General features: G+C 41.5%; 1 protein-coding gene across 3 annotated transcripts in view; it reads right to left on the reverse strand.

Moving 5' to 3' along the window:
* The window catches only part of trappc9 (trafficking protein particle complex subunit 9), a 193,607-nt gene that overhangs the window by 155,203 nt on the left and 25,404 nt on the right, over positions 1 to 13,000 (reverse strand). For all 3 annotated transcript variants that reach the window (XM_070985161.1, XM_070985160.1, XM_070985162.1), the window contains 3 exons: positions 12,357 to 12,483; positions 10,537 to 10,682; positions 4,189 to 4,274 (listed from right to left, as the gene is read on the reverse strand). In XM_070985161.1, coding sequence (XP_070841262.1) covers positions 4,189 to 4,274; positions 10,537 to 10,682; positions 12,357 to 12,483 — 359 coding nt within the window. The remainder of the gene's footprint in view (positions 1 to 4,188; positions 4,275 to 10,536; positions 10,683 to 12,356; positions 12,484 to 13,000) is intronic.

Consider the following 13,000-nt stretch of genomic DNA (forward strand, 5'->3'; position numbering starts at 1 on the left):
TGTAGGAGGGTTTTATTTCCATTTTGTTTTGTATGTGATTTAGGTAAGCTCTTCCTTTTGGAGAGTTCTCTTTTGGTTAGCATTACTCAAGCTCTCATTTTTGAAGAGTTCTCTTTTAGTTATAATAGTTAAGCTCTCATTTCTGGAGAGTTCTTTTTCGGTTTTGATTATTTCATTGGTTTGAAAAGCACCCACTCGCTCTTTTTGTTGTCTTGGCCTTTTGCCTTTTGTATTAAAACAATTTACAACACTTTGATTTAAATAAATTAATTAATTTCAACCATTTCCATCGGTTGTTTTATTTTTTATTTTTTTTGGTTACTTCCTTTCCCCTAGCGAGCTGGGTTGTAACAAAAAGTTATTAGAATTTGTAGCAAAAATCACCACAATCCATCCAGTTGTTGGCATATTTCAGTGTGGACCAAAGACATGGACTGACCAACGGTCAGACCAGCCAAAGTTGCCATTCATAGAGCCAAGCTGCTATCTTTGCTGAAAGTCATCATTTCTAACAATCACTGCAAACCTGGGGCTCCAAATTTAACCACAAAAATGGTCTCTTCTTCTTTAGTTTCCCCCCCTTGCACATCAATCTTAAAAGCTGATATCTATACACTTTTGAGATATTTGTTAAAGGAGAGTGAAACACAACAAGGGTTTAGCGCTTTTTCTATTTGTGCATTTTCACAAGTGTGTTTCAAATCTGGGCTGCACGGTGGCGCAGCAGGTAGTGCGCGTGCCTCACAGCAAGAAGGTTGCCGGTTCGATCCCCGGGTCAGGTGGGGCCTTTCTGTGTGAAGTTTGCATGTTCTTCCCGTGCATGCGTGGGTTCTCTCCGGGTACTCTGACTTCCTCCCACAGACCAAAAACATGCTCATTAGGTTAATTGATGACTCTAAATTGTCTGTAGGTGTGAGTGCGAGTGTGAATGTTTGTTTGTCATTACATGTGGCCCTGCAATCGGCTGGCGACCGGTTCAGGGTGTACCCCGCCTCTCGCCCATTGTAGCTGGGATAGGCGGTATAGATATTGGATGGATGGATGGATGTCTCAAATCTTTTGATAAGACTATCTCATGTGAAACTATCTGTGCAGTCAGAGAATAGTGTGGTTTCTGTCTGTCAGCTTGGCAGCTGGCTGTGATGTCAGCTGCAGAATTTCAGTAGGCTAGGGTAAAAAAAAAAAGGTTTTTATCAGTGAATACAATTGAAATACAACGTGTCTAGTTGTCAAATTGGCTGCAGTGATAAAAAACATGCCACATCACCTAAGCCTCATTGGTAGTCAGAGAACGTCTGCGTGTGGCTTTAAAGTTTTCTTTGAATGTTTACTCCTGCCTCAGAATAACTGTATTTACATACTCGGTACACACTGCCTGTGCACGAGGCAGACTGAGGTGACGTAAGGACTGCATCAATCGCTAACAGCAGACACTACCTCACTCGATGAAGGTTGCTGAAGCGCTGAGCCTCTGAGGTACCAAGCCTGTGATTTAAGCTCTCCTCGCTTTCACTTCAGGACATTACACACCTTTATTGGACCGCAGAAGTACGGGTGTTAACCTATTGAAAATAGATCATTTGCATTCAGTCCTGAAAAGGTTAATTAGCCTGTTTGCCTAACAATAACGATTAGAGGATGTGCAAAGTGAGTTGTAGTGTTTGAGCTGGTGTGCATCAACTTCGCTGTACAACACTGGCAGTATGCGTTTAACCTTTTATTTTACTTTAGCTAATGCTATGATAATGGCATGATTATTATCTTTGAATGTGGTCATTTTGTTCGTTCTGCACGTCTGACAGCAACAAAAAAGTTGCACAGAGAAAGGCAGATAAAATAAGACATACAGACTGAAACGGTATTGATTTGGCTCAAAACTTCACACTGCACAAATGATAAAAATACAGTTTTTAGCACTTTTCTCAATCATACAATATGATGACATATTACTTTCTTGTTTTATTATTGAAGAAAATGCTGAATCCATCTTTACTGTAAATTACCCGTCTATGCTGACCTAAGAGACTCAACTAAAAGTGCTATTTGTCATTTGGAGAAAAAGTAAATAAATATGGCAAACTTGTTTGTGGGGAGAATGACAGAAGCATCTGATGGCGACCCCTCTTAAAATGAACGGGTTGGGGTGGGGGTTGTGGTAAAAAAGCACTTCTTTAATAGAAAATCGATAAAGCACAAAGTAAAGCTGGGTATTAGCGCTGAAGTCGTGTGGTGACTGAGAAGGAGGGCCTGTCTGCCAAACTACAAGGTCACCTTGGTGGCAGAGGATGGAAAAGTGACCTTGTCCGTGTGTGTGTGTGTGTGTGTGTGTGTGTGTGTGTGTGTGTGTGTGTGTGTGTGTGTGTGTGTGTGTGTGTGTGTGTGTGTGTGTGTGTGTGTGTGTGTGTGTGTGTTTGCCACTGTGTTTCAGAGAGCTGGTTCATGTCTGGTGGATAGACGGCTGCTCGGGTCTAAGAGCAGTCACTTTGTCTGGAGAACAGAGCAGCTCTCCATTAGCATGCGTCACCCTGTCTGCCTCCACCTGCATGACTCTACAACACCACCTGAGGTTCGTAGGTGCTGTGGAGCTGTGAAAGGCTTCAGCCTCCATCTGTGACCTGATCAATTCACCTGTAGGTGGGGACAAGCTAATGACACTCCTCATTACTATTTGACCTTGCTTGTTTGACTGTTTCGCCTCACAGGAACTCTGCAAACAGGCAGCTCACAGACAGTGTTGTGAGAAGTACTGTAACTCTCACTCACCAGGTCATATATTATACTAAAATTTGAGGCTAGAAAAGCAAATGTTTGGAATTTGTGCTTGATTAATAACTTAAGTGATTAACTGAGCAACTACTACTTTTTTGGAGCATCTTTGTACGTTGCTGTGCGGTATCTTCAGTGGTGACACTCTGGAGGGATGAAACACTTCTATATCACTTTGTGATCTTGTGAGATGACATTTATAGCACAAATTTGCCTGAGTGGAGCTTTAAAACCCACAAATTCACGCTCAGAGACAACTGGCTAGTGATTACTCCTTCAGTTTAAACACTTTCCAGATGTTCCAAACTGGAGGTCGCCTGCACTTCCTGTGTCTGTCACAGCGTGTGCTGTTATCAGACGATGCAGGGCAGCTAAATCAACCAGCGAGACCTGTCCAAGTCTATTTGGCATCGGCTCCAAGACAGCTGCTACAATTAAGAGGCCACTGTCTCCATTCACACTCCGCCATGAAACTTTCATGGCAATTTGTTCTCGACTTTCCAAATAATTGAAGGCAACATCACTTTTGACAGGTAGTACATTGTGTGCAATGCTGTGTGTGCCACCGCTATCTAGCAGCTGAACGTAGGCCTCTCCCTGCTGGCCTTTTATTGAGCCTCATGATTGCTTTGCATTTCAAGGTTGTCCCAAATCACTGCATTCATAAACAGACACAGCAGTGAGCACGAAGATCAGCGAGGTATTTGGTAATCTTTTGCGCCCATGAACCTGATAAAGTGGCTCAACTGGTGTGTCTGTGTTTGAGAGGGAGTAGCAAGGGAGTGACAAAGCAGCGAAATTAGAAATGGATGTTGCAGAAGTGTAGATCTGCACTACCATTGGACGTCTTTTAATAAGGAAAAGTTCTGAACTTAAAAAGCTGCAGTTGCAGAGCAGCTATCAAACAATACAGTTAAATTGGACTCCCTGATGTCTGATGGCTTTTTCCAGACTTTCTTTTGCACAGAAAAGCAGCGCAAATGTTCTTACACTATCCTCAATATAGACCCTATCTGGTCCGACAGGATGGTGTGTGAAACCATAAAATTAATGGCACGACAGGGGGTGTGCCTCTGCCACGTGATGCTTTCTGACTGTCAAGAGTGAGAAGAGTTCATTCTCACCATCTCATGCAATAATTACAGTATTAAACTGTCAAAAAAGCTTTTAGGGGGCCTTAATTAGGCTATCAAGGATGATTACAAAGCATTTTCACTTGCCCTGTTTCAATTCATAGGTGGGTGCAGAGGGACTGTTTGTATTACTACAACAAGAAAAGCATGTCAGCAACCTCCTGCCTCCACAAAGCTGTGATCAGATATTAGAAAAATGTGTATTTCTCAAATATTTAGACCACTGATACTCCATCAAGGCATTTTATTACAGCACATTTGAAATTCAGGTGTAATAAATTTCACTGACCATATTCTCAACACGGAGTTCGTAAGGCATGGGGTTGTAGACCATGAGCTGCACTTCACAAACATCTCCTTGAACCCACTGGAAGTCTGGCAAAAGAAAAGCAGACATGAATTAGAAGAAGATATCAGTGGCATTAAAACCCATTTGTTATTAATGAGCTGAGGGAAATACACCATTAGGCTGCACTGCTATTAAAGATCAACGGCAACAGTCAGTGATAGATGATGTAAACATAAACAAAGCCTAATAATGTTTTCCTGATTCATTTTTAATTAATTCAGAACCAAACCAGATAATCACAGAGTGCCTGTGTCTCATCCAGTTTGTGTTAGGCTTTAGTTAAACTGCATTCGGCTTCTTTAAAGGACTAGTTTGACATTTTGGGAAATACGTTCATTTTCTTTGTTACCACTCTCAAATCTGTGCGTTCAATCCAAAGCTGCAGCCAGTAAATGGTTAGCTTATCTTAGCATAATAACTGGAAGCAGGCTAGAACAGCTAACCTGGCTCTGTCCGAAGTTTCTGAAAAAAAAAAAAAATCCACATCCACCAAAACGTAAAACTGACAATTTTTGGTTTTACAGGGATTGACCTGACTCAAACCACGTTTGGAATAAAAGCTGTAATAACATCTTCAGCATGTCTTACTAACATACAGCTAATACAATCCAAGGTCCAAGATCCACATAAGGTGCACATAATGGGATTTACCAGATTAAGGAGGTAACCACCCCACTACCCCGGGTACAATGCAAAACTCCTAAAGTGGAAAGGTAGGGGAAAAAGACAACATCTCACAATGGTTGAATCCCCCAACACAGCATCAGTGGAACTATAACCAACTGTGGGAGTGTGTATGCATGATGACAAATAACTAATAACACTAAAGTAACCCATCCTGCAAAACTCACCTGAAATGTACCCAAACCCAAATGGGACCCTCTCGCCATTTACTCATTTTCATGTCTCCTCTCCCTCTCACTTTTAGTTTTTTCCCCATCACATGCTGTCCTGTTACCTATCTGTGCCCTTGTCTGGTTCATGAATCAATATCCTCTGCGTTGCCTCTATATTTTCTTAGCATGTCCATTCTGTCTATATGTATATGCACTAATTGATGAATAAAGGAAAAAGAAAGGAGAAAAACATATTTCTGATTATTAATTATAACAGATATGATACACTAACAAGAGAAATCAGATGAATACAGAATGATTTCTCTTGCTATTTTTCTTTTGGGGTACACATAAACTCGTTCTGTTTGAAACAACAGAGCGGAGGCTGAATAAATATATAAGCAATCAAATTCTGGGACGCGTAAGACAATGAAATACAACCCACAAGTTCATCAGCCTCATTCAAATGAATCAGGATGTGTATTTTTAATGCCAGCACTCTTGTGGCGGAGCAAGAGCACATCCCTGCAGCCAGGATCCAAATATGTGGATGTACATATGCTTTGGGCCATGTACTGTATATAGATTTAACATACTGAAAAACAAAATCACATAAATTTGAATTGACACAGTTGTTAAAGGTGTGATAGGATCTTTTCAATGGGTAACTGTTGGTTCAGAGAATGAATTTCATCGAGCAGCAGTGACAGGCTAACAGCAGGGATAATGGGATCAAATTATGTTAGGACCTAATTAAATTGACCTCAGAGAAATGTGAACTGTAAAAGGCAGCTTAGCGCTGCATCGTGGATGCTGTGCTCAGATTTTCCGCTGTCCAAATATTTAGGAACGATTCAGAGGAAAGCTGCAGTCACTGATTTCCTGAGAGAATAACTTGGATTTTCGACAGAGCTTAGTTTTACTTTTAGAAGAAAAAAAAAGAAGAAGAAGAAGAGATTAGAGCTCTGCACGGCAATACCCATCAATCCTGAATGAGATGCTGAAAGCGTTTGTTAGATTGAGAAGCTTCAGTCCCACTGTAGCCATACCCATCTCCATTTGCAATATAACATATTCCAGTCCATTTGGAGAGTCCATTGCTCTAAATAAACTTGCAAAAGAGGGCCTGAAAATCCTAGCTCACACCCTGGCAGGAAAAGGGATTTATAGAAGCCAAACTCCAGCTATGCACCCTGGGAAATTAAGTCAGTCAAAAGAAATATATCTATGGTATGAATGCCTGTAAAGCCCCACACAACCTTAGGTCTGGCTCACAGGCATGCTCTCATAGCCAGCCAATTAAGCATGAAATACACCTCAGAAGATAGAAAATAGAAAAACAAAGTGGATTGCTGCCATTTTATTTGTGTTGCCTCAGTCCTGACTCCTCAAGTGGCCATTGAGATTCTGCCCAGATCTCCAAAGGCTTCAGCTCTTTGAAACCTCATTGTACAAAGCAATAATGAATGTTTTAAGTCAGCGCATAGCTTAGTTAAACGATGCCTGTGTGGTTTCTTAAAAGGCAAATTATTTTGTCAAACTGTTGCTCATGTGCTGTGAAAATCGGCTTTTCTAGACCTGAGACAGAACTGGAGAAGTTTACTTGTGTCACTGGATCCTACAGAGACATATTCTGTAAGCAGCATGAATCTTTCATAGTGAATAATAACGCACACTATGCCTCGGCATTGGAGCAAAAGTCATCCAAGTGTAATGATACGACCCCAGAGCAGGAGGGAATGCATCCAAACAGAACGAAAGCCAAACTTTTGAGCTCGTCTGAGACTGCGAGTCATTAGCGCCTCAGATGAGACACACTACTAGAGGACATTTAGTGAATACTGTAAATGGAAAAATGTAAACATTCCATGCAAGAAATAGACCTAAATCCAAAAATGCTTTACCATTTGACAGGCACTATGACGTTACAGAGTAGTGAGAGATGATTTGTGTGTCGTTTATCAGTCTCAACAATCGGGAGCTAAATGCTCAAAGTCTAATCCAACACAGGGAACATCAATGACAGCAGCTCGAAATCAGGGATATTAAACTTACTTTAGCAAAATGACAGGAGGCCCAGGGCCACTTAAGACACAAACATAAAATAAACATTAAAAGGCCTTTAACTCATCTCTGAAAGTCTTCATTTTCAAATTAACTGACTTATAAACTGCACTTATTCACTGAATGAACTTGGTGTAAAGATTGCCACTCAGCATATAAGACACATAGATGAGATATTTTATAGCATTTAATAGCTATGGCTGCGTTTCAGTTGTAAATGTTACATTTCAGAGAGTTACACTACATTAAGCATATCTCGAACCTCCTCTGTCATGCAATCACTCAAATGTTTGATTCATAAGCAGAAACTGCTCCTACCACGGACAGAATGAACAGCATATTTCAACTCTTTTAGTGTGAAACACATTCATGTGAGTAGAATTATCCCCATTTCTGCGTAACATTTGCTCTTCAGCAAACAGTCGTCTTCCCCTCACTGTTTGATCTCACTGCAGTGTGCACAGTCTGAAAGGCCACCACGTGACTAACAGCCTAATTTATCTCATATAATACAATACTGCCATATCTGTCCCTCTGTACAGCCCTGACTAATAACAAACAAAGAAAAAAAATCCTGCTTTGTTGTGCTTGTGAATTAGAAAATTGTCAGCAGGCCACCAGGCATCCCTATCAAAGGCCACATTCGGGCCACGGGTGGTCAGTTGAGTATCATTGCACTAAATCCATCACCGCCGCAACCCGCTCCACTCTAACCGACTGCCTCACTGAAAGCAAATCATGGATGCCGGCCAGCTTCCTCAAACTAAACTGTGATGAATCAGACATGATCATCATCGGTCCCAAAACCCTCCCCAAAACCACTCACAACACCTGCCTCACCATCAATAACTCCACTCTGTCTCCCTCTCCAGACATCTGCAGCCTTGGAGCTATTTTCATCAGCAACCTCTCCTTCAAACAGCGCCTCAATCAAATCACCACAACGGTCTTTTTCCACCTCAAAAACGCGACTCGTCTTCGCCCATCACTTTCCTTCTGTGATGCCCAAACTTTGATCCACACCTTCATCTAATCCAGAATTGACTACTGCAACAGCCTTCTTTGCTCTCCTAAATAAGCTCCAGTACATCCAGAACTCTGCTGCTTGCCTGCTCGCCCACTGCCGTGACTACATCACCCCCGTCCTCCACTGGCTTCCTGTCCCACGACGGATCCAATTCAAAGTCCTTCTCCTCACTCACAAAGCTCTTCATAACCAGGCCTCCTCCCACCTCACCGACCTGCTCCACCATCACACTCCTTTCTGCAGCCTCCGCTCCTCTGATGCAAACCTCCTGTCTCCACCGCTCACGACCTAGCATCAGACCTGGGGTGACAGAGCCTTCTCCATAGCTGCCCCCACCCTCTGTAACTCTATCCAAACACATATGAGACTGCATCGATCTGACAACTCACCTTTTCATAACTGCTCTTAGTGTGTGATTAATGGTGCTTCTCACATATTTTAATGTGTTTTCTATGATGACTGTAACTTACACGTCCTTCAGTACCCTGAAAAGCGCTCCATAAATAACATTTCTTCCCTAAAAACTGCATGTTTAGCATCACTGTCCTCCCATATTATTCTAAAATTGGCAGGCAATGTGTAAAAAAGGGCAACGCGTCCTCAAGTATTATGGATGTACTCAACGCTGGAATCAGCGCCTTAACCTCATCATTAATGTTTTACTCAAAATCCGAAGTGCAGGAGGACAAAACCAAAACATAAAATGTCACAAACCCTTTCAGACTGGCCTGCTTCCCTTATAAGAACCATATGAAGTACAATCCAGGTCCCTTGTATGCCCATATACCATTGTGACAGATAGCCCTGCACCCCTATCAAAGTGAATGGATAGCCGTACACTACGTAGCTGTCAAAGCTCAGTCTCACAGCAATTATAGGGAAAACAATCTCCCATTAGAGGACCCCTTATTTTATGGCTGAACATGAACCTGATTCATAGCATGTGCCTTAAAGTGCAAGAAAACATACACACATATTCACAGCGTCCACACACCATTACTGCCTGAGCCTAGCGCAGAATACTAAAGATTCTGGTTCCCTGTCAGTAAAATGAATGAGTGGGAAGTGATGGTTTACTCTGAAGCTGTAAAGGTTTACAGCTGTGGCACATATCCCAGCATGATGAACTCCTCAAGTATTTCCCTATAGGATTTAACTGACGACAAGGCTACATCTCTGTCTCCATCTCTAATATGAAGGATTTTATACATTTTGACTGATTGCTATTTAATATGATTGATCAATACTACACTGCTTATCCAATCCTACACTGTTTAAACAGAACTGACAAGGAAATATCCAAGCTTTGCAGATTTTCACCTCATTTTCTCAAATTAAAGCCAACCAGGGAAAGGGAAGGCTGGACAGGAAGTGTTGAGCTTCACTGACTGTAGATTCGTAGCAATAAGCAGCAAAAACCAGCAAAGTGGAAAGATCTGGAGATTATTAGCGAAAACAGGATTTCTGTTAGAAAGTCAGAGCTGGGAGTATGACGTGATCCTGTTGTTACACATGAACTATGAGGGCTGGATAATAAGACAACACACAAAGATGGAGGACATTTTTGAGTTTTATCCAGGAAACATGGTACATTAAGAATACAAGGCCCCTCTCTCAAATAAACAACAACAAATATTATTTATGACAAAATTAAATGCCTTTTTCTGTATATCCTGTATCACCATGTTTAATATCACACCTGAGTGAAGCAAACTCCATTAAAGAATTGATTTAATTTACTTTTCGCATTTTATGTCAGTCAGTAAGTCTAGCTACATTTAGCAGACTTCACACAGCTGCCTCTGGTGATGCAAAAAGTCTTCATACAACTTCTTCAAAACATGCAGGAGTACTTTGATATTGTAAAAAACAACGATGGACTGATTTGCAGCTTGGACTGTGTTCCATTGGCAAACGGTTCGGAAACACTGGGCCTTCCTCAGAGCTTGATGAGGAAGTTTGGAAGAAGCTCTGAAGGAGGCACATAGTTGCCAAACGCTTCTACAGGCAGGAATTTAAAAGTGCTCCTGCTTTTGCCAATTTGTAACACGACAGTCTTGCGCAGTCGCTGCAGGTAGTGTAGCGCACCACCTTTCAAGATACACAATGAACTGTTGGCTACATTTACCTTAATCTGTCCACCATGAAAGTGGACAGGGAGCGTCCAGGATGTATGCATGTCTGCAGTCTGGATGGACGGGGTCAGCAATATCTCACAACTGACAAACAATTCCCGGAGCCAGATGGACCCTACATTCAGTCAGTGATGACTCACCACAAATGGTGGTGTGTTTCTATGTGTGTGAGGATGTACAGCAGGTCATGATGAGCAAAACACAGCACCAGTGCCGTTGGGCTTACCTATCTTCTTACAGCGCTCCTCTCCTCTGTTGTGCATGATGATCGGCGAGTAGATGAAGGGGCTGGCAGTGGACATATTCTGTCCCAGCAGGCCTTTCACTTTGTGGGGACGCAGACTGACAGGCAGATTGAGGAGCTTCACTGATCTAGTTTGAGCATCACAGGAAAAGGCACAACAATGGCATGAGAGGGAGGTGAGAAGAGATGGCGAGGTTTTGTTCTGCGGTTCACACATTGCTTCTGTCTGTGGAGCTTTGGAGTTGCAACAGCTTATGCAGAATAATCCAAGTGTTTCCGGATGAATATTCGTGATTATTACAGTACATTGCAAGACATTTATGATAATAATCTTTGTTAAAGGTTTCAAGGTCAGCAAATGACTAAAAACAGAAGTACAGACACTTGAAGAATGTGTGTGCTCCTCACTTTCAGGGACCACCGGTCTATTAATTCATTCACAGATAACTTATCAAAGTAATCTAGTAGATAAAAACCACTGCACATCAGAACCCACAGTTCTGTGACAAAGTCAATGTCGCTCATTAATATGTCAAACATTCATAATATCATGAAAGTCTTGTACTGTGTGTGTGAGTTATGTTTTTCTGGGTTATTATTACAATATTACTTCATTTGGATTGTCTGCTTTTGGTCCCCACAGCAGCCTCCTAACTGCACAATGTGCAAAATAAGATAGATTTACCTAATTATTTTCACACTCAAAAGCTCTGAGACCTCTGAGATGCGATGGGACAGCCTGCCTTGATAAGCTCATTGTAAACAATCTGAACATTTTATTCACAAATGACAGAAATGCATTTGGAGCACGAGTTTTCACTGCAGAACTATTCTAAAGCCAGTCAATCAATGTAAAATAAACCGACAGCTGTCATCTCTGGGCTCAAAGAACTTTCTGATGTGTTTTACTAAACGACACCATTTGAACAAGCCACTCATTTGTGTGAAGTCAAATAATAATACTCAGTATCGACCGTCACTCTGTTCTGTTTGGTCTCCATGGGCAGCAACCGTTGTTTCTTTTGAAGTAATACTACCAACCAGAGCACTGCCTCATAGATAACAACATTATGCTCATGACCGACTGTCATTACAGGCGGGTCTAAAGCTCAGGGAACCAATCAGTGACAGTGACAAAACTGACAAACCCTTCATGAATAAAGTGTTTGTTACACACACAGCAGTTCAAATTAATCATCAGTTACTACATTTGTTCATACAAGACAAGAGTGAATGTATTTTACAGCAAATACACTAGTTTGAGCTAAGTTTTAAAATCTACATTGCCCAGCAATTTTAGGAAAGAAATTTAGTCTTTTAGTATATAATTATGAACCATTTTGCAAGATTTAACATATGAACGCCTCTGACGGGCTACAGATTTGGGAGGCACTGAGATATGGACTAACATTGTCGGTTTTGGTCTTTTAATGGGATTTGTTGGCAATGTGAAATTCCATTTGAAATAATTCCAACAATTTTATGAGTGTCAACAATTTTAAAGGAGAACAAGTCGCAATTTACCCAATTTGAGAAAATGTTTTATCAAATAACATCGCATGAAAGATTCATGCAAAGCCCAATTTCAAAGCAATTGACATTAAAAGCACCAATTATACATTCAGAGCCTTTTCATTTTTCAGGCTTTTCGCAGTAATGGCTAACTAACTGCCAAACTTTTCTGTGTGCATGGTATAATTACTCCAGATATCTCATTTGGATGATATTTTGTTTACTAAAAAAATCCAGCCAACATGTGACAGGGTGCATGAAAGTCACATTCACTCACAGTCCTGTCTTACCGGACAATGGGGAGCTTTGTGAAGGGCACTGGAGGAAGCTTCAGGCCATCAGGAAGGGTGATGACCTCCATTCCACCAGGACACTTGGAGGTGTAGTTCTCCAGACTCTGGGTCACCTCTTTCTTCTCTACATATGTTGGATCACATAACAGTAGGAAAATCGATGAGCACAGGGCGTGAAGAATTCAGTAGAAACAATTATGGCAGCACAATTCCCTTCATCGTTCCCCACGCCCAGATAATCTGAGTCCCATCTCCGCGGTATAGATTTGGTCTTTGCATGTGATATGAATGAACCTGGCAGTAATAACCTGTGAGGTGTCTCTCTCGGCAATAAGGCCCCCAGCCGTCCAGTGAAAAGTTTTATTGTACCATCAATACCTTTTGAGGGAACATTACGGCTCACTCGGCCATACAATTTTCTTTGGCTCTGTACGTTTGATGAGTGTCCATCAAGGAGAGAAGGACATTTACAGGCAAAGACTCCAAACAGCTCTACAACCCTTCATGGGTTATAGGGAGGACCTTATGAAGTCTTATTATTATTGCAAGTGTTTTGTAGTAATGTGAAGTGTTTCTCCACCTCTTTGTGCATTCAATAAAAATGCTGACAGCTGCTCTATAAAAATACTAGAATACAGATT

This window comes from Chaetodon trifascialis, chromosome 17 (assembly GCF_039877785.1).
Source record: "Chaetodon trifascialis isolate fChaTrf1 chromosome 17, fChaTrf1.hap1, whole genome shotgun sequence".
Classification (NCBI taxonomy): domain Eukaryota; kingdom Metazoa; phylum Chordata; class Actinopteri; order Chaetodontiformes; family Chaetodontidae; genus Chaetodon; species Chaetodon trifascialis.